The sequence below is a fragment of the Bemisia tabaci genome, chromosome 7, assembly GCF_918797505.1.
Source record: "Bemisia tabaci chromosome 7, PGI_BMITA_v3".
NCBI classification, from domain to species: Eukaryota; Metazoa; Arthropoda; class Insecta; order Hemiptera; family Aleyrodidae; genus Bemisia; species Bemisia tabaci.
Window position 1 is genome coordinate 39827873 of NC_092799.1, and position 21088 is coordinate 39848960.

Genomic DNA, 21088 nt, shown 5'->3' on the forward strand with positions numbered 1-21088 from the left:
ATGATGTTGTATTTTCACCTGCATTTTTTGTAATCGCACCCTTCCTATTTTAGACTATCATACCCCTTAATTATCAATGCTCTAAGAGAAACTTGCATGTTAGCTGGGTTCTTGGTGTTTACCTAATTTGTGAAAACAAGGTTTGATGTCAAGTTTATGAATGCTTGTTTTTCAAGATGGGAGGAACAAAAATAAAACAAGAGAAAGTTAATCTTCTGTATCTACTGTCAATTTTGTGTTAGTATTAATAATGTTCGGTAATACTTTTTGCTCCGAGAGACTGGAATTTTTGAGGAGTATAACAGAAAACGTATGAAATGTGACCCTTTTACTGCCCTCTTGAGGAAAGATGTGAAACGAAAGATTCCGATTTCGAAATACAGACCTGACATTGGTATCCAAATTTTTGTCATTTTAACATTATGATATTGAAACCATTTTTAACAGCATTTCGACGGCGTAAGTCTGTGACCACATATCTCGTTTGTGGTGTTTGAAAATCTCCGCCTCTTTATTATTTTTTTAAAGGAAAACAAATTGACATCATTCTCTGAAGTTTTTGCAGAATTTTCTTCGCTTAGAGAAGAAAAATCTTGGCAGTTTTAAAAAATTGCCGTCGAGTAGTTTTCCATCTAAAAAATGAAGTATGACAGGAAGTCTGCCACGTCGCAAACTGAGATGCGTGGTTGCGGACTCACAAAGTTGATTTGCTTTCCTCGTTGCCTCAGGAATTCGTTGAAAACTGCTGTGTTTTTTAAGATGCTACTTCTTCATATGATGGAAATACTCTGACACATCAAACTTTAATTTTTATTTAAAATACCTATGTTTTTATGATTTTTATTTTTTTTTTCCATAATTTGCTCCCTGGAGCAATGAACTCTCACATCCTCATGCAAACCCTAATCAAATTAACATGTTTGATGACACACAATTAACTATCTAAAACCACTGTTGGGACTTACCAATTTTTCAAAACCTTAGTATGTGTTATGTAGTTTCAGAATCTGGGCTGATTTTAAAAGTCTCTAACTTATTTTACTCGATTCTTTATTTTATTTATATCTCTTCTGGGGAGGACGGTAGGAGACTTCTCACCTTATGCTGATTGAGGTATCTAAGGAGAAAAAAAAATCAAGCACAAAACTGCCTCATTCAGATGTAACCAATTAAGTTAAAGCACCTACTGAACGAACAAATCATACTTTGAACTTTAGAAGTACGAAAATATTTTAATGACAAGCTCAAAGACAAATATTAGAAGTAGTTGTGTGCGCTAACTTTCTGTTAAATTTTAAACCTTTTTGATAGCTCCAAACTTTTCAATGTTCTCTATCCAATCTTCTCAAGGAATTGTATGATTTTCATTATAAGAGGTGTATTTTATGTTTAATATCAATGGTTTTTTGCAAGTATGAGTATCAATTCCAACGTTTGAAAACCTCCAATCATGATTTATTTTCCTCAAAGGAAGTTAATGTCAATTTTCCTTGCAATTTTTTGTGATTTTTCTAGGATGAAAGAAGACGATTTCAGTAGAAACTTTTGGCCAGTTTTCTTCTAGTAAAATTAATAATGCATTCAGAGATACACTTTTTTCGATTTTAGCCATCAATATTTTGATCTCATTCTTTCACTTGGAATTTAGAAAGTCATAGTGATTGAAAATGAGATGTCAGACTTTGCTCAAACCTTGTTTTCTCATTGTGTTCCTGTACTTATTTTTCAATTTGTATCGTTATGGTTTTTCTCCAGATGAACCGACAATTAAAAAGAAGCACTTTAAATCTTTTCGAAGGAATATGAGCCAGCTGATGGATAATATGGATGGAACTCTAAATTGGTTGAACATGTTATGAATGTAGCCAGAAGTATTTTTCATAGCTCACAAATACGTATTAAGCGCAACTGAATGTTTTAAAAGTTCAGGGCTTCAGACGTAGATGTCATCTAATTAACTCCCAAAGTATTTTGTACTGTCTCTCTTAATCTGTAGTTACCAGTCGAAAACCTTTAGTTTAACGAGTCACCATTACGTGTAAAATTTCTCTCCCCCCCCCCTCTCATTTTCCTCCTCGTGTGGCTCCCTCTCTCTTTCTTTATCTTCTTCTTTTCATCTCGGGCTGTAAAAATTTTCTCCAAAAGAGCTTTATTCAGAAACAGGAGAAGCTATTGTTCATAGATTTTTTTCAGGGGTGCATGCTTATTTTCTTTAAATTTAGTTGTATCCCTTGTATTGTTAATTCACCAGTGATCCCAATTCTGTAATGGGTCAGTTGTGCTATTTACATATTCATTTTTGACGATTTACACTGATAGATTAGCACAAAATACTAAGATCCGTCCAAATGCGGAGATTCTGCGCTCGGTATAAACGGAGATACCGTTCATCGAAAAACGTGGGGGATTTCGGGATTTCCACTGTGCTGGCGCGTATCATGGTTTCTTCCACCTTACTTTCATTCATGTTGCATGTCGAGCAACTAATGCAAATGTGTGTATCACTGATGAATCCAAGGTGGAAGAAACTGGTATGTAATACCACCATGGCTGATGTCATGTACCGTATTGTTTGAAGAGTGATATCTCCATTAATGTTGGTTGCAAGAAATTAGCGTTGGGACAGATCTTTCTATTTTTGGCTTTTTTATGAGTTTGAACCTTGAACCATTAAAAAACGATTCTATGACTAGCACAACTGACCCATTGAAAACAGAATTGTTCTAATGTTCATTTCAATTTTTTGTGAATTTTTTAAAAAATATTATAAACTGAAGAAAAATCTGAAGGCTAATTAATTAATTACTTAATTAATGCACCCTACATCTTTGATAATAATCAGAAAATTACAGAAAACTTCAACAGGCATTTTGCTTTACCTTTTATCTAAAAATTACGCTTCAAAACTTACTTCAACTTGAAGTAACTTCGAATGTTTTGCTGGATTATTTTTTCCTAATCAGTTGTGAAGCTCATTAGCTTGTTTAGCGGATGTATGGATCAATTAAACACTTGTGAAATATTTCTGAGAGTGACAGAACATACACTGCACATGTTTACTCACGAAATGCATGGTTCTCCGTTAGCACGAAGGAACTTTTTAATGATGAGTCCAGTCGTAATTTTATTTGTCTAAATTTTATCTTTAAGTCCCAGAATATAGAATTACTTTGAATTTGTCTCTAAAGTGATAACAAAATAGATCTTCAACAGACTCGATCTCAAGAACTAAACAAACATCTCAGTAAGCAAAACGCATAGGTCATGAAATTTTCATAGATACTGTCTATATGTCATGATCCTCATGACAATCTAAGTGAAGTTGCATTTCTCAGAGGTGTAAATGGCATGTTCTCAGTCTTATCCTCATTCAATGAAGGGTACACACAATAAAATGCTTGAAAATTTACTTTTAACCAAGTCGTAAATGCTGACAATAAACTTAGTAAAATCTATATCATTTGAATGGTGCCTTCCATCTTATCGATCTTAAGTGAGCGTGTGTAATTTTATATGAGTCAGAAGGTGGATTTCCAAACTTTTTATCATGTACAACTTATTTCTCTATATAAAGGATTTTTTTTCTATTCAAAGTGCAGAGGATCACGATGAACTGTATTATTTTTACTTTATTATCCCAATCCACTGTCGTGGTGCAGCCTGATCAATGCATTCCAGTGGGACGCATCGATCACTCTGCTGAGGTGGTCATTAAGCCGTTAGGTGCATCTTAACATCTAGCTGATCTGCTGAGAACCACATGTAACCCAATTCATGACGTTCCATGCATTTAAATTAGTTCCTTGATCCTGAGGAGAGAGTTCACATTCAACTTTTGTCAGTATTTGAGTTCATATCTTGTCCCCTCGTTCATTGCTCCGGTCATTTATTTTTTGCATGTTTCTTTAAGTTACTTGAGGTGAATTTTGGAAATAAAATCACAGCTCAAAAGAGCATTTCAAATTTAAGTCTATGCACCCACATAATTGACTGCCAAACACCACCACCTGAAATTTCGCTTTTACTGTAGCAGATCGCCCTCCATTTTTCTTGTTGTTAAGTTTTGTGGTGTTAAATTTGACAGAGGCTTCCATGTTGTATTGTTTTCACCCTTTTTCTCCCTTTATGATCTTCATAATATGTGTATTGTATATAATGGGCTAAACATAATTGCCAAAAAGTAAATAGTTATGTCCTTTTTTAAGTCTGAATATAATTACAATCCTGTCACAAAAATGTTTGAATCTAATATGTACGCTTGGGTAGAAAAGTTGTCATTTTGGCATCCTTGGAATTCCTTTATCAGTTTTAAAAATGATTTTCTTAGCACAGTGTAAGAGAAGAGTCAGTGAGTCAGTCAACTGCGTAAGTAATGTAGCAGATTTTCATGGTAATAGTGTCTGGTCTAGAAAGTCAGCATTATACTACAGGAAATTAAATTAAAAAAACATATGTTTCCTTTTACACAGTTCAAACACATTTCTGCTGGTACTATCATCATTTTTATTGCCAAAAAACATTCTTAAATTTGATACTCTCTCAATACTACGTAAAATACATAATTATCTTCGCTGTACTTTGCTTATCAAACTGCTCGGAAAAAAGTTACTTCAATAGAAACTTCAGTTTCTGTAGTTTCTCTCCCGAAAACCATCGCAACTGAAAAAAATCAGTAAAAAAAATGTCTGTAGCACTCTAGTTATCGGGCCATGATCTTGAATTTTCCAAGGGTGTCTAATTAAAGTTTAGCCAAAATATTTTCTTTCTGTTGCACAATTTAAGGGTAAGTCTTTTACACCCTCAATTCTTACACTGTTAACCTCTATGAGCACAGGCAGACAGACTCGAAATTTACGAGGGAGCAGTCACCTGGATTAGAGGGCCCAAGGGGCAACTCTCTGTTCTCAAGCTTTTCTTCAGAAAATGTTGAAAATCTTGCACCTCCTTAATTGTGTTCTAGGCTCTATTATGCCTCTCTTAAAGTTTCATAAGAGGCCCTGAAGAACTAAAAAGATCTCGTCTAGAGTTGCGCTGATATCCCTTCTTTTCGACAAAATTTGTAGGGCAATTTACCTCCTAAGCCAGTCTGTCCCACACTACGAGAACTCAACATTATATATGTATAGCAGATTTTCATCTCTTGCACGAAGGAATACTTATATCTCAATTGCGCTATCTCAGTATTTCTTCTCTACATTTATGTGTTTGTAGGGGAACAGTCACATGAATTTTCCTGAAATTTCCTGTGATTTTACCTTACCCTTGTGAGAGGAGACGTTCAATTTTTCCGACAAATTTATGCTGCATGGTTCTCCCAGGAAAAATTAAAATTTTCATAGGAATTCTAAAACAGCTCGGACGAGATACGTTCCTTCGTTCAAGACACAACGATATGATGACTTTTTGCCTCTGTCATTTCTTTCACTCGAATTTACCAACTTATCTTCATAACTTCTACCTCAAATTAATAAGCCTAAGTTTTTTAAAATTATTTAAGGGTACTTTTTCTTTCCTTTAGTCCATTATGTTTTTCCTAGTATCTTTATCAACTCACCCAGGTGTTAATGAATTCTTACCTCATGTGTAAATATCTATTATCAAGATTGATTTTTTCACATTTCTCCTCTATTATGTCACTAATAAACTGAAACTTCGACGTCTTTCTTTACCATTCACGATGGAACACCACTTCATGTATGCACAGATCTTTCTTTTTTCATAATTTCATGATTTTTTTTTCTTTGAGGATTAGATCTGTAAGAAAAGGTAGATAGGAAATCATGAGACTTTTTTCATGTTTATTATTTTCTTTTCTTAATTATTGTGATAACAATGAGCAATATTTTATTTTGTAAATACCTGTCGGTCCTTGAAACAAAGGACAGTGAATCTCATTTGATTTTTATTTGCATCGCTCAGTTTATGGCTGAGTTAATGTTAGCAGCAAGATGAATCATCTTTTTCAGGATTTTTTGGTTTATAATATCTATTTCGTAATACAGATTTTTAATTCATGAAGCTGCCATTTTCTTCTATAGTTCGTATAGTTGTCTCAAAGTTACTACACCTCTCCTCTCGTGCAATTGCTTTCTCAACCATCAATTACCGTACTTCTTGTATTGTCAGATATCAAATATCAATTAATTTATTGATGGTTGTCGCGTACTTTTGAAATTTTAACCCCTTTCTTACCTAGATTAGCAGAAATAAGTTAGAAAATCACATGCAAAACTGTTATTTTTTTCACTTTTTGTTTCAAAAATTTGTTTCATGAGTAAAATATTTCAATCAAGAACCTATTGAGTATGACTTAACAAGCAATAGTTATATACAGAGTGAGTCAATATTGGCAGCAAAGAGAAAATATTATAAAGAATCTCAATTCCTAACCACTCATCCATTTGATTTTTTTACTATCTTGAGGAAAATAATATCTTTGGAGGATCATTTTGATTTATTCAAGCAAGTAACTTCTCTGCCCAGTTATTCATTAGTTGATATTGTCTTGTAATACAATTTTCCTTTGCTTGTTTTGATAATTTTCTTCAAAATTTGAATAAATTTTATTTTTTGATCCTCATCAATCTCTTTGTTTTTAAATGCTACAAATAATACCCTCTTAAAATCTGTTGTATTCTTGCAAATCTTTGGAGTAATGTCTCTAATTATCTGATATTCATCTACATCATCTGCTCACTTCCAATACTTTTTGACAAAACCCTTACTCTTAACCATTTCATTCATTTGTTTTCCTTTAATTTGAAATTGTAATGAGGAGGGTAAATTATTCCTGTCTTGGTTTGAGAAGGAGAGGAGAAGAGGTGTATTTAAAGAAAACTGATCCACCTGGACGTTCTTTTTCTCTTTCCAAGTTTTTAAGAGCCACTTCATCCTGTATTTTGAAATACATTATTTTATTTCGTTTTCATTGCACAGCCGCATTCATTTCATTATTCAGTTTCTTTTTTTAAATATCTACTGCTGAAGAAAAGGCCTCTTATCTCTATCTAATTTTGTCTTAATTGCAACCTCAATCAATGCTTACATTTTAACTGAACTTTTTAAGAATATCCTGCGGCTTACCATGGGCTTACCTCTAGGTATATTTTTTCCTCCCTCTCCTTTACATCCTCCGGCAAAATAATAGAACTTTTAGTTGATGCCGGGTCACCCAGAGCTCTCCTCTATGTCCATTTAAGTTGAACACCAAAGCTACAATTCCTGAACATGTAACATATATCAGACATTTTGGCACTTAGGCAAACCTTTCAATTCCCACTTTGTTTGTTCTTTTGAGTTCGCTATTTGTAGTTTTGTAGGCTCTCTTTTTCTTTTTCTTCCTTTTTTTCTGAAAAAAGATCCTAGCCTCTATTCTACCAATATTTTCCTTTTCTTTGTTTTACATGATTAGTTTTATGTCATGAAATTTTATTTCCTGGCTAGATTTCTACTCATTGATCTTAACAGAAACATTAGAATGAAAAAACCGAAGAGTTCGAAAGGCATCAGATCGAGAACAGTGTCTGGGTGGTCAGTTCATCGTAATCTTTAATTGGACATATTTATGCTAAAAGGAACTATGTTGCACGCAAACCCTATGCGCATAGTTCCTTTTGGCATAAATACGTCCAATTGACTGTTAACAGAAACGCATCTAGTTATAGCAAGTTTCAATCAAGAAATGGAAGTTTGAAGTTTTATTCCTCTACAAAACCTAGTGTGAAGGACAAAGTTTATGAACTATATTCATGTTCAAAATGTTCTTCCTTGACTTTAAATTTTTGATGAGATAGAGTTTTCAACTAGTTGAATTCTAACTACTTCTGACTTGCTTTTTTCCAAAGTGCGACTCGGTGTGTCTCTTTTAAACATGGTCAAAGTTATGTCTTCATTTTGCCCGAAGAAAATTTCGCTATTACCCACAAACTTTTCATTAATAAAACCGTTATGAAAAATTAAGACGGAATTTTCCTCTGTTGTCTATAAATTTTAGTAGAACGATCCAAGTGTTCCATGACATCTTTCCGTCTCATTGCAGTGTAACTTGAAAATTCTGTGTGAATGGCAGTTTTTGTGACTAGGTAACACTCATTCATCTATGTACATTTTTTTGTATCACAAATTTAAATTTACATTTGAATGTAAGGGTAGATTTGCCATAATTAATGGGTGATCCTTTTCTGCTGCCTATGTCTTAAATAAACTTGCTCAGAGTAGGAAAGTTCAGTCATAGTCAACGAAAGGAGGAAGTATTTTCAGAGAGCACTTGCTGTGTGGATACGTTACACATCCAGTGTTAATAAAGCGTACTCCGAGTGTCTTATCTTAGCTGAAGAAGCAACCTTATGATTGCCAACTCTTATCTCCAATGTAGAAGGGGAGTGATGATAAAATTTTGATGGCTTGGTTATTGCATTACACTGGATGCCACCATTATTTCCTGTTTTAAATGTGCGATGGGTTACTATCAATTTTCTCTCATTTTAACATTTTTGTGCAATGTCCAAGCTTTATCATTGCTATGGTAACACAACTTTCAAACTTACAAATTAACTCTTTCGCTGGTAATGGTCTTCTATTTTTTTTTCTTCCTAAGCCTAAACTCCACCAGTCATTTTTGTTCTTATATCACCAATCCTGTTATCTTTGATGGTACAGATATTATCAGAGTAGTTATTGAAAGAGTAAAAAGCACCCATGCTGTTATTAGGCTGCAAGAGGGGTTGCTGTATTTTAGTTATACCTTTCTCTCTCACGTTAAGTTCAAATTTCCTGAGACATTGTAACCTTATGAGGGCAATATATTTCATCTGAAAATAATTCTCAGGTACTAATTCATGTACTAATTGTCATGTTTATATCCTTATCTCTATGCTGTCATCTTATTTCTTCTTCATCTGTCATTTTTTCCCCAAACTTCTTTCCGTTTTTTGACAGATTACATCCTCTTCTTTTAATCTCTAATGCTCAAGCATCCAATTTTCTGTTCTAACTGAATCATCATTCTGAAATTAATCAATTGATATAATACTCCTTTAATATTTATTTATTCATCTACTCAAGCTTTCCTAGTTCACATCAAGTCTTCTCAAAATCATGTATTTCAATGCTTTTCTGAGTTCAAGTTTTTGACTTTACAAACTGGAAATTAATTTACTTACCCGTCATACTTGGCACACGGCATGAATGTAACCTATAGAAATATTTATAGCAAAGTACTTAAGATTGACATGATACTCCTACTTTGCTGTAAAAACGAATCATTAAAACATGCTTAACCGAACCAAACTTCTCAAAACTATCAGCTAAAATTTGTAGTTGACGCTTTTCCCTAAGACATGAAACCATTGAAACCTCCTCAAGGCATTTCTCTCCTAAAAGTAGGACACGGCAGGAAATTTTGGTCGAGATGCTCTTTAAACCATTAAAAGCATTTTATTTATGACCGACTGTTTGTTTCTAAAGTCTGTCTTCTACAGGGGATCATAACTCAATTCTATTAAAAAATGTTTGCGAATAACTAGAGATCTCCACTACTTCAAACCTAAAACGTTCTTCACTCTCAGTTTGTAATATTAAATGGAGAAATTTTCCAAATTTCTGAGTTTTCAAAAATCCGATTCACCTCTATCTTATTTTTTCCTTTTCATATTCCTCTACTGTAAACGTCTCTTGCCATCCAACTGAATCAAGACAAAGGTCTAAAATTTAAGTTTTTTCAGCTTGTAGGCAGAGTATTGAAATTTTGACTTGAAATAATAATGTTTGAAAAGAATTTGGAGGAATAATGAGTGAAAATAATCGCTAACTAAAAATGATAAAACAGAAATAACGAATTAAAATTATTTTGTCTGCCTAATTCTTTGACATCTTCGGCATTAAATAATAGTATTTGTTACATAGTGAAGCAGCACTCGATTATGAACCCTGTCTGATCTAAAAAGCCATTACTACTAGGAAATAGTGAAACTAGAAAAATGAACCTAAAAGAAAAGTAATGCAGATTTCCCATTGTAGGTATGTATCTCACTTTTGTGGAGCAGGATAGTTACCTATCGTTTTTGCATAAAATTTCTTTGAATTTCTCTTATAGTATTTTCAAAAAGATTTTCTAAACAAATTAATGAATAAAATCGCTAGAAAATAATTCATAATTACTGAATTCTTTTGAAATACTCGAGTTTACCCATATGTTTTAAACAGCCACCATGATTTTCACCATCACAAGGTATTACCACTCTAGTAGATTTGATTGGAACCTATGAACTGGTGCTTTGCACCTTGAGACAAGTTTAGTTAAACACATTTTGAAGGAGTCAATATTATTGCAAACAGGTCTAACGCTTGAGTTATTTGAATCCTCCAATTTTAATCAGAGATTAATTTACAATATCAGAATTTGAAATTTTTAAAATTAGAACTTTTAAAATTATTATGACACAGCTAATCTTTTAACAAGGTGGAGAAATGGTGCTGGGTCCACACCATTTCGCGGGGAAACAAAGCCAAGAAATACCAAAATTTAAAATTAGAGTCAAAAATACATTTTTAGAACTCTAATACGCACCAATACAAAACTGAGGGGGGAGAGTGTTCAGCTCAGGCAGTTTGCAATGGAATATTAAGTTGGAGTCACTCCGAGAGATCTATACTGGTTTGGGCCTTATTAGACCTCATCAGCAGATCACTAATCTAATCTAATCTTTTAATGATGTGTACATTTCTTCTGGCAACTTTCAATAGTCCATTTTTTTTTTTTTTTTTTTTTTACAGAAGCCCAAGATTCGGCGGACAATTATGGAACAGAATTGGATCAACTTCGTTCAAGTCTCTTACGGACAGAAGAAGAGAAATCTCGCCTCGAGTATGAGTTAGTGCAGGTAATTTTTACAAACCCCAGTCTCCTCTTTACCATCCCCCATTCACTTAGTATTAATAATATTTTTGAAAAATATTTTATATTTTAATAATTTTTGTTGAATAAGTGTTGGAATCCAATGTTGTTCATTGTTTTACCCTGAACCCCAAGGTTCCAACCGCGTCATATTTGGATTACATTTCAGAAGAATCCGTACAAATTTGGCTCAGTTCTCAAACAACGTATGTGATACTTGTTTTTTCATACATATAAGTGTTTTTACGTATGAGCCAGAAATTTCAGTCCTTAACTACAAATGTAGTCTATTTCGAGGTCCTCAATTCTCTTTCACTATTTTTTCAAAAAAAATTCTGATGCATTTGTTAAACTAGAAGTAAACACATGTTTTCATGGGTCTCCAAAACTTGAGCACCAACTATTTATTTACAACTTTTGTCACTATGAATTAAAACTCTCGCTTATTTATAGAAACAGAAACAGATTAATAATTCCTTTATTGGTAGTCCAATTCACTTAGTCGTCAGTTAATGCAAAGTGCCTCTATAGTTGGAAATTTTGTGAAAAAGGAAAGTAAATTAAAAAAACCCGAGCACATAAAATAAATTAAAGTAAGTTTTGATGCATTTATTCAAATTTGTATTGTGAGTTTGAACTTTTTAATTTATGATTCTCTTTTCTTTCGTAAGAATTCAGCCTACAGTCAGTTAACTCCTTTTTCCAATTAGTTTCGGTTTTGTTTTTGTTTCTATCCGTTCCTTGGAAATTTTGAAGTACCTATAAAACACTCTGCAGTAATAAAAGCATAGGTAGAGAACTCATTTGCAATTGCTGCAACTCCAAAAGTCTTGATGGTTTACTGCAACCCTAATTTGTTTTTTTTTTTTAATTGATTTTAGATAAAACGAATGTTGCAAAAGGAAGTTGAAAAAGCTGAGAATGATAATAATCGGAATAAAACTATCATTGCAGAATATAAACAGGTAAGTTGCTGTCCACAATTTTGTTTTCTTGTTTCAAGATTTGGTGCTCTTAGTCTCAGAATGGCTCCACATCAATTGAACTATTTTGGTCGTGAAACTAAGAAACTATGCATCTTTGTTGCACTAGGTATCCTCAGGATTGACTAAAAATGACCAAAAAACTCAGAATGACTAGAGACAATCAAGCGCAGGCAGTGGGTAGATGGAGATAACTCTTGAAGCATCTGATTACAGTATGATAGGACACATATTAAAAATCGTAGCAAGTACTGCAGTTTAAACTTACCGGCACATATTTTTACCCCAAAGCGGTGGAAATCGCCCAACCACTCTGCAATCGAATGCTTCAAGGGTTAGCTCCGCCCAGCTGCTACTGCTGCCAAGTGCCTTGGTGGCTGAACCCTTCAAAGACCTGTCAGCAAATCTTTTGCGGGGTTTCTACAGGGGAGGCTCGCATTAGGTTGATGTCTTGGAGAGTGCTTCCATCTATGATTCAGGAAGGAATATCCAATGAGCCTAAACTAATCTTTCGGTTCCCTCCCTGAATCAGAAACCTGTCCCTATCTAGTTTACAATTTTTGAGAGTTAAAGCTGTAGCATAAGCTGGATTCTAACAGCTGTATGCTCTCTTTCCACCAGTTTGGCGTGAGGTTACATGGTGGCAAACTCGAAACTGAAGTATTTGCAGCGATGTTTCTCAGTTCTCCTTAGCGGACTCTAAATTTGCGACTGAAGTAATTTATTGAAGATATTACAGTCCTCTTCAACTTTTTACTTATAGACGGGTGCAGTTTAAAATTTAATGAAATATATTTTGAACCCTATCTTACTGTTCACAGATTTGTCAAAGACTGGATTTGGAGCAGTCAAATGCCAAACAATCATTAAACCAATTAAAGGTAATAAAGCGTCTTTTTCTCGGGATTATCTCAGTCATTGCTTTCCATCGTTGTGAAGGTTTTTTAATATTTTGAACTAAATTAAAGAATTTCTTATCCCTGATTTTTGCAAAACTTGCAATCGATTAAGCAACTTGGATTTTTAAACTATGGTGCATTGTTTAACTGGTTAATCTTTTATCGCCAGGCGCGAATTTGTCCCAACTCAAAGCAATACTGAAACCCTTTATTTCATCTGTTAACATTACTATTTTTTTTAACATTACTTATTTAGAACATATTTGTATTGAATTTCTTATTGATTTTTGAAATAATTAACTTTTTCATTTTATTATACAAGACAGAAATTAATTAGTACTGAAAAATAAAAAATCATCTGAATTAAAATATTAGATAGTGCAACATCAGAGCTAAGAGCATAGAAAATTCTATTTTGAAAAAATACTATGCATCTCCTTTCTTTAACGTTCCTTCAACGGTCAGAAGTTATAGAAGGAAGACAGGTAGATAACAAATTATATGTTACCTTTGTTAGACTCTTTAAATCTTGATTCTGCTCATTGTATTAAAGGTACCAGACAATTTCAAACACAGTTGCTTTTCTCTCGGTTTCAGAGTAAAATTGCCGATTGCACCAGTTGTAGGACCCATGTAAGTGATTCCATGAGTGTTCTCAATGGGTGTGAAAAGGTTGAAAGCATCGAAGTTGACACAACTGAAGCTGAAAAAAACCAACTAGCTCAAAGGATATCGGAACTAGAATTACAGTTAGCTCAAGCAAAACTTGCACAAGTGGAAGCAGAATGCAGAAATCAGGTACCCAAATTTTTGAACTGGCAACTTCAAATAGCCGTAAATCCAATTTGATATGACACTTATGATCCCTAAATGTCATAAGAAGGATTCTCTATGCTACAGTATCAATGTTCCAATTTTGATTTCATGTGGACTTAGGGTTTTCTCCCTGTGGCAGTGACATAAATAGAGTCCATTATTTTTGCACCCTTTCGTTTCCAAAGTAAATATGATTGTCCAATAGAAAACGGACCTTATTCAATATGTAAACATTTGTCAGAGGTGTGATCTCTTCATGTTCTGTGAAAAAATGTTAATTCGAATTTTTGAAAGTAATAACCCTTCAGTATTCTGAAGAATAAGTTGTGAGTGGTTTAATTCATTTCTGTGCCAATACAGGACGCAATGTTGCATTTTAATCCAACCTTCCCAAGCCTCAAAAATTATGAGTTAAAACTTACTTGATTACTTTTCCTCAAAATGATGTGTCATGAACTGCCAGCTGCTTTTGACCATCATAAATCTGGTTATTTAGACTTTTTCGGGTATTTATGGTGCTGAATAGTTCAGCCAAACAGCACCAAAGTCTCTGAAAGCCGAAATCAACATCTCATTTTTGGGTTTTTCAGGACTAATTCTAAGCTGTCCTCTTAGTGGACATTCAAAAATGGTTTCTCAAAAGATGATGAAGAGTTACATCTTATATGCCTTTATTTTTTGTTTCCCAGGATCTTACACATCAGTTAAATACAGCGCTAGCGGAACTTCAAACTGCACAAAACTCTTGGTTACATAAAACGTTTACCTCTATCAAGGAAGTTGCTGCAAATAAAACAGTAATACAAAAAAAAGAGCCAGTACAGTCGGATTCGCTCACCAAGTAATGTTTTTCAACACATGTAATTTAGTTATCTTATGAATCAATTTTCTAATTGTTTGGCTAATCGTATAAGTTTGTCACCTGTGTAATTTTTGCAACATTTTTCGTTTATTCATCCCTCCCCATTTTCCTCAAACTAATGGTCCAAAAGTGATTACAGGTCTATTAACGTTCAAGATCTGAGAGAAACGACTGTATCTTAAGTAACTGAATGTGCTCATCTATGCGGTTAGATTCTATCTTTTCTTCTTTTTATCATACTTGCAAAGTTTTTTAATGCCATACTTTTTACTTATCTCCTAAGTTAAGTGGTAGGTTAACGAGTAATTACTCACTGCAATATATATTTTAGTATAATCTTCATGTCAGTGTATTTTTATGAGAAAAGCCATTATCAAGAGCAGCTCACTCATCAGTTCAGCCTTGTATCCATCAACTTTCCCTGAACTAGATTATTATCCAAGTAATCAGTAGTTATGGAGTTCAACAAATACTTAACCCTTTGCTTTGTAAGTGACTCATAATCTGGATTGGAGCACTGCGCCGCTTTGCTCATACTACCAAAACTAGTAGTTTGGACAGATCTTTCACCTATCCGCAAGATTAGATCATCAAAATACATTTCTGTGACTTCCTGATTGATCTCTCATCAATCATTGATGATGCTCTCGGTCGTTACTATTTTTTGTATTTTATAAAATGATTGTTGTGACAGGTCTTCAATGGATACTTGTTTTTAGAGCTAAGTGTTGAAAGACTTCAAAGTTTCATGTTTCCAAGCTTTTGCTGAAAGTGAACCCTAGCATTTATTGATTCTACTTAACTAAAAGTGTGGCTTATTTCAAGCTGCACGTACTTTATTTAAGATCAAATTTTCAGTCTTTCATCAAGATTCAATTTATCATTCTTTTTTACCTTTGTATGAAAATTATTTTAGGGCCTATGTATTCTGTATAATTCCTCATTTATAATTCATACAGATGTCCAAATTTTATTCCAAATATTTTCTATTTCAAAGCGATCAAAAGTTAATCAGCTACTTTTTCACGGTGTCGAAGAGAAGATAGGAGGGTTTAAAAACATTGTCAACTGAACAAAAGTTAGGGTAAGATAGCCTATGTCAGCGTTGATACGTCATAACAGACAGTATCACTCCCTCCCGATCTCAAATTTTATAGTATTCTTCCTCCTGATTCCTCATTGGAATTATTGTTAGTTTTCTCTCTTTCTACGATGAGCAAAAATATCGATTTTTGGAATTTCTGAAATACTTTGGTCTAAGTTTTATGTGCAGTTGGAGAATGTACAGTTTAGTTCTAAAAATGTATTCCCTGAGGAATGAATGTGCCATTTGCAGCTCGCTGTTTCCTCAAAAATGATTCAACGCTGGAGCCTCACTTGAGATTGCTTTTCTTCAACCGGATTACCAATTTAAATATGAGTTTGTACTATATTCTGGAAACATAATACCTCCTCATACAAATACCGAGTTGCTGTAATGGCAATAGGGATAAAACTTTAATTTTTTTTTTTTTTTAAACTATATGAAGATACTAAATTTTGTATTCTCAAGTCCTTTTAACTCCCCCGTTTCGGAATGCACTAAAACGCGTGTGTCAGTTTTAGGTTTCAAATATTTTATCTCTGGGTTTTACGACAATTAACTGCAGACACTTGACTGCGGACATTTGAACATGCGATAGATAACGCCTGAGCATGTGTTTTCAAAATCCTAAAGACCAAAGTTAATAGACCAAATCATTTTCTTTCACACTTTGAATCTAGGCTTAGGACCGGCCGAAATTTTAACTTTTAATTTAAATTTTAATTGGTTTTCGAAAACTTATCATTTTTGGTGCAAGATCCTCCTCTGCAATAAGTAGGTCGATAGTTCATGCTCAGCCAAATGTCCACTTAAGTGTTATATTATTGGCAGTGCTCGCCCTATTTACAGGGTCAAGGTGTGTCCTTAAGTAGCCATCTGCATGCACTCTGATTGGTCGCCTTATGTATAAGCTGACACACATTCTGATTGGCTGACATGAGAACACATGCTCAGATGGTCATATCTGTTGCATGGTCGTCTGCAGTAAAGTGTCGCCTCTCTGGGTACCTCAATTTCCACATGAGCCCCAAAAGCATGGATTTGTTTACAAAATAGGGTTGTTCACGAGGTAATTGAGATACACCCTTATGTAGAAGGAGCAGCATTATGTTCAATTAGCATAGCCCCAATACACGGAAGTACTTTTTTTTCTGAATAGATACTGAATCCATGTCATGAAAGCAGTGAGTTTTGTAAAGAAATGTTTCATTTAATCTCCTTGTTAATCAAATTTTTTCTAATTTAGAATGAAAGGTCAAAATAGTTTACTAGTCTTTTTTTTTTTGTCTATATGTAGCGTATTTATTTTGGACAATATCCCAAAGTATTATTTAAGGCTACACTTTGTGTGAGATAATAGTATATTTGAATCTTACCCCCAAGCCTAAAATCTTTGAGGTATATCTTTTAAGACACTATATTGATAATTGTAATTATATTACATTGAACGTACCAGAATATCAAATTTGGTCGTTTAGTATCCTGTTGGCTAATTTTTCTCTTTACCAAAGTTGCAATTTTCACAATTTTTTTTTTCACTCTTTTTTTCTACCGTCAGCAGTATTAAATGTTGTATTTTTGAATATTTGACTGCTTGAAAATTGACTATTTCTAATGTTGTCTCTCAATGCAGAAAAAAGCAGAATCGTTTTAAGAGAGGTTGATCTGCACATATGACCTCTTTTGTCCTTCTCTTGAAGGCACAAACATTTTTAGGCCTTAGCAGAGTTCTATTAATGATCCTTGATCATTACAGTTGAATTCATTGTCTGCCCTTTCCGTTTTTTCGCAAGTGTAATTTTTCTAGTCACTAATTTTTGTTTTGTTCATTGTTTAAGGAAATTCAATTTGTTTTTCTTTTTGAGTTATTTTTAGTTGAGGAGATGTCCATTATTTTTTTGTTTTTTCCTCATTCTTTTTCTTCTCTCACAGATTTACTAAGATACTAAAAGAAAGTGCAATTATTATATTATGGGCTTTGGAAAAAAAAATATGTACATACCTTCCTAAGTTAATTTTTGTAGAGTATAACTAACAGTTAAAATAATTTTGGGCAAGAATTTTCTTCTTGCTTCACTTTTTGAACTTATAATATGGTATTCAAAAAAGTACAACTGTAAACTTTATTCTCAGTTTAACAGTTCTTCTTAAGCATTCCATTTTTCTCGGATGAAAAAACTGTGAGCAACCACTCCACCCTTTGCTTTTTGAAGCATCTTTTTTCAGAAGCAAAATTTCATCAGGTAAATGGCAGCACGTTTTTAGAGTTTTATTCTTACCTGTTTAATCTGTACCATTCATGTCTTCAAAATATAGTGGCTAATTGAGAAGTTCAGTCATTCATTTGTAAAATTAAGATAAAATTATTTAGTTCTCTGTGAAGGATCTGTGCTTCAAAATTTTAAATGAAATGGAATGGCCCAGCTGTATTCGGAGTTATTTGACTCCTTAATCGAATCATTCCAATCCCATTGAAATAAATAAATAACACTGGTCGCTACCCTCCCAATAAGTTGTTGTTTTAAGGTAAAGTGCTGAGATGCACACTAAACACAACTGCGCTGATCAGACCATTGATTGTCAACTTAAATTAACACTAGCTACTTAATAATGAACAAAAAGTTTTTTGCTTATACCATTATTCCTTCCTTATAATTAGAGAACCCCATTGTTATTTTTAAATTTCATCCACTCTAGCTTTTCTCTATCATCAACAACTTCTCCCCTGTAACTTCATTTTTCTATCAAATGAAAAGATTTTTGTACATCCTTCTTTTTTCATTATGTGCTAAAATGATAAAATATATATTTACGAACTACAGTGATTTCTTTGTCCTCTAGATCTAAACCTTTTTTTCCCTATTTGAGTCTAACAAAATGAAGCTTAAGGTGGAAACCCAAATCGCCCAGTATGTGCAACAAAAAAAAAAATGATTTGGGGTCAAAGAAATTGATTTTTTAGCTCTCTAACACTTATACTTTTTTTTCCTCCTGTCTACTTTCTTCATAGTTTTTAGCCAAAGTGAGGCAGCTCGCGGTGTAAGTAATGCAGCATAAGCGAAGCTAGTGTTGTAGGGTTTAGGCCATCGCAGGGGGCGGGAGCCCTTTGACTGGATGTGGAGGCCAGTGGAGGCTTGCTTTAGCAGGCTTAGAACAAGTAGTGAAAAAGTTACACTCCACTCAAAGTGCTCCTTTGGAACGGTAGTTTTTTAAGACCTGGGTTGCACTAATGAAATAAATAATATGAAAGATTGGAAATTTCTAAATATTTCATGAGATTTCATGAAGATGTGAAAAATGTGTAACATATTTTCAGGGACTGAGTATGCAACACGCACTTGAGGACAATTTAAAGCCAAAGCCACAATTTTTTTGCACTTTTCGAAAAGTGTTTTTCGTTATTATTTTTCATGATGCTCTGAAATTTCAAGATTTAATTTACCTATCATAAAAAAAATTTTAACCCTGCCTGGGACTAGTCTCACATAGCAGAGCTTCAAATCGCCATAATATTCATAAGGGGATATAATACGGTGTGGTATACCGTTCTTCTACGCTTGACCCTTCCTCGCGTTGAAAAGTTTTTCCTACATGCTCCTACTCAAGTCCATTTCGCGCCAAAACACGCTACTGGTCAACGACAGTCAACGATCTGAGATCCGAGACTTCTATTGGCTAGCTGGAAGAGTTCATTGGTCCTGGGCTTAAGAATGGGGTGCTAGTACCCACTTCAACAGCCTTTCTTTTACATGGAGGTTCGACGACGACGTGCGGTTGTTGTGTTTTTTTAGGAAATAGTAATCATCATGGCGGTCGGCAAAAATAAAGGATTAACAAAAAGTGGAAAGAAGGGTGCGAAGAAGAAGATGTAAGTAATTTAACTGTATCTGTTATTCAACCCGCACCTGATTAATCAACCTGGCTCGCCAAGTTTACATATTGCTTCTGACATCTACCGGGAGGAGATGATGATGGATAAATTTTACCAGCACGCCTATCTGATAGGCGAAGGGACATTCCAGCAGAACCTCCAAGACTCAAGGAAGTGACTGCGATTTCACTAGTTGTGATAAATCACTGTGACTCCTGAGTGGTAGTGCTGGATCGCTACGACTGAGAAGAAATATCTATCATTCTGCCCCTTTTCCTACTGTTTTCTTCGTAAGTTATGTGTGCAAGTAGACAAGACGCAGCCCCAAAGCTGCACTACTGCAATGTGTTGAATAAGTCCACCCATTGTCCTTTAATTACAGCAGTAGATGCACTGCAATTGCGATAAAACAGCAGGAAGTAGGACCATAGATAATGCGACGAGTATCAGAAGCAGAAAGATGTGCTGTTCTCCTGTTTCTTTTTGCCGTCCGGTCCTTACATTGTATGACATTCTTTATTTTCTAGATCACATAATTACAACAGTCTCCACTGTATCACTGCCCCTCAAGATGGTGATTTAGGGAATGTTTGGGAAAGGACGCTTTTAGGTTATGAGCCCTTGATACTTACAGCATTTGTCAGTCATTAAAGCTAAAGCTTCTTGTACCCGTTATCTAGTAAATAGTTGAAAATGACGTTGTATGAGGTCATGCTGCACTGAATCACTGTCGCTCACTTCAACTATAGTTTTCTAGTTGCAGTGAAAGAGCGGAAGCATCGTATAATGAGACAAAAGTCAAGTATTGTTTAGGTCACCACTTATCTGTGGTGCCATCTGACTGTATGTATTACAGTGTTACCGTTCTGCGTAATTGAGGGCTTTTTTTGCGTAATTGGAGGGTCGCTGCGTAGTGGCTGCGTAATGCGTAATGCTGCGTAATTGGAAAAATTCTGCGTAATTCGGCGTAATTCGTGCGTAATTGAAGTTTTTTAAAAATTTCAGTTTCTTATCGCGGTTTTTAGGTTAGGTACGTCATGCCGATCAAGGTAAACGGTCGTAGTAAAGATAGTTTTTTACCTAAAAAGCAATGCTGCAAACTTTGCTACTAAATTCCCACCGTACATAGGAAACAAAAATATTTCAGAATTTCAAAACAAGCGAAAGATTGTTAACAATTTGGCTTAAAATGCGTAATTGCTGCGTAATTTGAAAATTTTTGCGTAATTTATGCGTATTTTGACAATTTTTCCTGCGTAATGGCGTGCGTAATTGGGAAATTTTTCTGCGTAATGTTGCGTAATTTGCCGTCGGGTTGCGTACGCAGAACGGTAACACTGATGTATTAACCTGTTGAGTGGTGGTGGTGCTGATTCTGAGGTAATCAGCGATTGACATTTGTCTCAACACATTTCTGCTCTATTCATTACCATACAGGAATGCAGGTACCTCCTCATATTCTAGATTGCCTCCCAACAAGATCATATTTGCAATAGAATCCCCTTTGCAAATCCTGTCTTCTCTCAAACTATGATTTTCATATTCTCATTTCTTTTTCAGTGTTGATCCCTTCACCCGCAAAGATTGGTACGATGTCAAGGCACCCTCCATGTTCACTACACGCCAAATAGGCAAGACCTTAGTCAACAGGACTGTTGGAACAAGTAAGTGCTTTTCTG

At 34.4% G+C, this 21088-nt stretch overlaps 2 protein-coding genes and 1 long non-coding RNA gene across 9 annotated transcripts in view; 2 read left to right on the plus strand and 1 right to left on the minus strand.

Moving 5' to 3' along the window:
* The window catches only part of GAPcenA (GTPase activating protein and centrosome-associated), a 38962-nt gene extending 20603 nt beyond the window's left edge, over nt 1–18359 (plus strand). Inside the window, exons 15-19 of one of the 2 annotated variants that reach the window (XM_019045331.2) lie at nt 10774–10880; nt 11776–11859; nt 12699–12758; nt 13374–13574; nt 14282–18359. In XM_019045331.2, coding sequence (XP_018900876.2) covers nt 10774–10880; nt 11776–11859; nt 12699–12758; nt 13374–13574; nt 14282–14437 — 608 coding nt within the window. In that variant the 3' untranslated portion in view covers nt 14438–18359. Of the gene's footprint in view, nt 1–1755; nt 6929–10773; nt 10881–11775; nt 11860–12698; nt 12759–13373; nt 13575–14281 lie in introns of those variants that run through there. The other variant, XM_019045332.2, reaches the window with a different exon arrangement.
* LOC109032971 (small ribosomal subunit protein eS1) overlaps nt 1–21088 on the plus strand; it is a 248432-nt gene that overhangs the window by 220577 nt on the left and 6767 nt on the right. Inside the window, exons 2-3 of the mRNA XM_072302642.1 lie at nt 19331–19406; nt 20970–21073. Coding sequence (XP_072158743.1) covers nt 19345–19406; nt 20970–21073 — 166 coding nt within the window. The 5' untranslated portion in view covers nt 19331–19344. The remainder of the gene's footprint in view (nt 1–19330; nt 19407–20969; nt 21074–21088) is intronic.
* Nucleotides 4480–10757, minus strand: LOC140225092 (uncharacterized). Of its 6 annotated transcripts, none has more exons than XR_011900262.1 (4): nt 10568–10757; nt 9162–9193; nt 7095–7221; nt 4480–5754 (listed from the first exon to the last, which is right to left on the minus strand). It is a non-coding gene; the product is annotated as an uncharacterized lncRNA (long non-coding RNA). The 6 variants fall into 6 exon arrangements; XR_011900259.1 differs by having other exon boundaries at nt 9162–9247; XR_011900261.1 differs by lacking the exon at nt 10568–10757 and adding an exon at nt 10159–10561.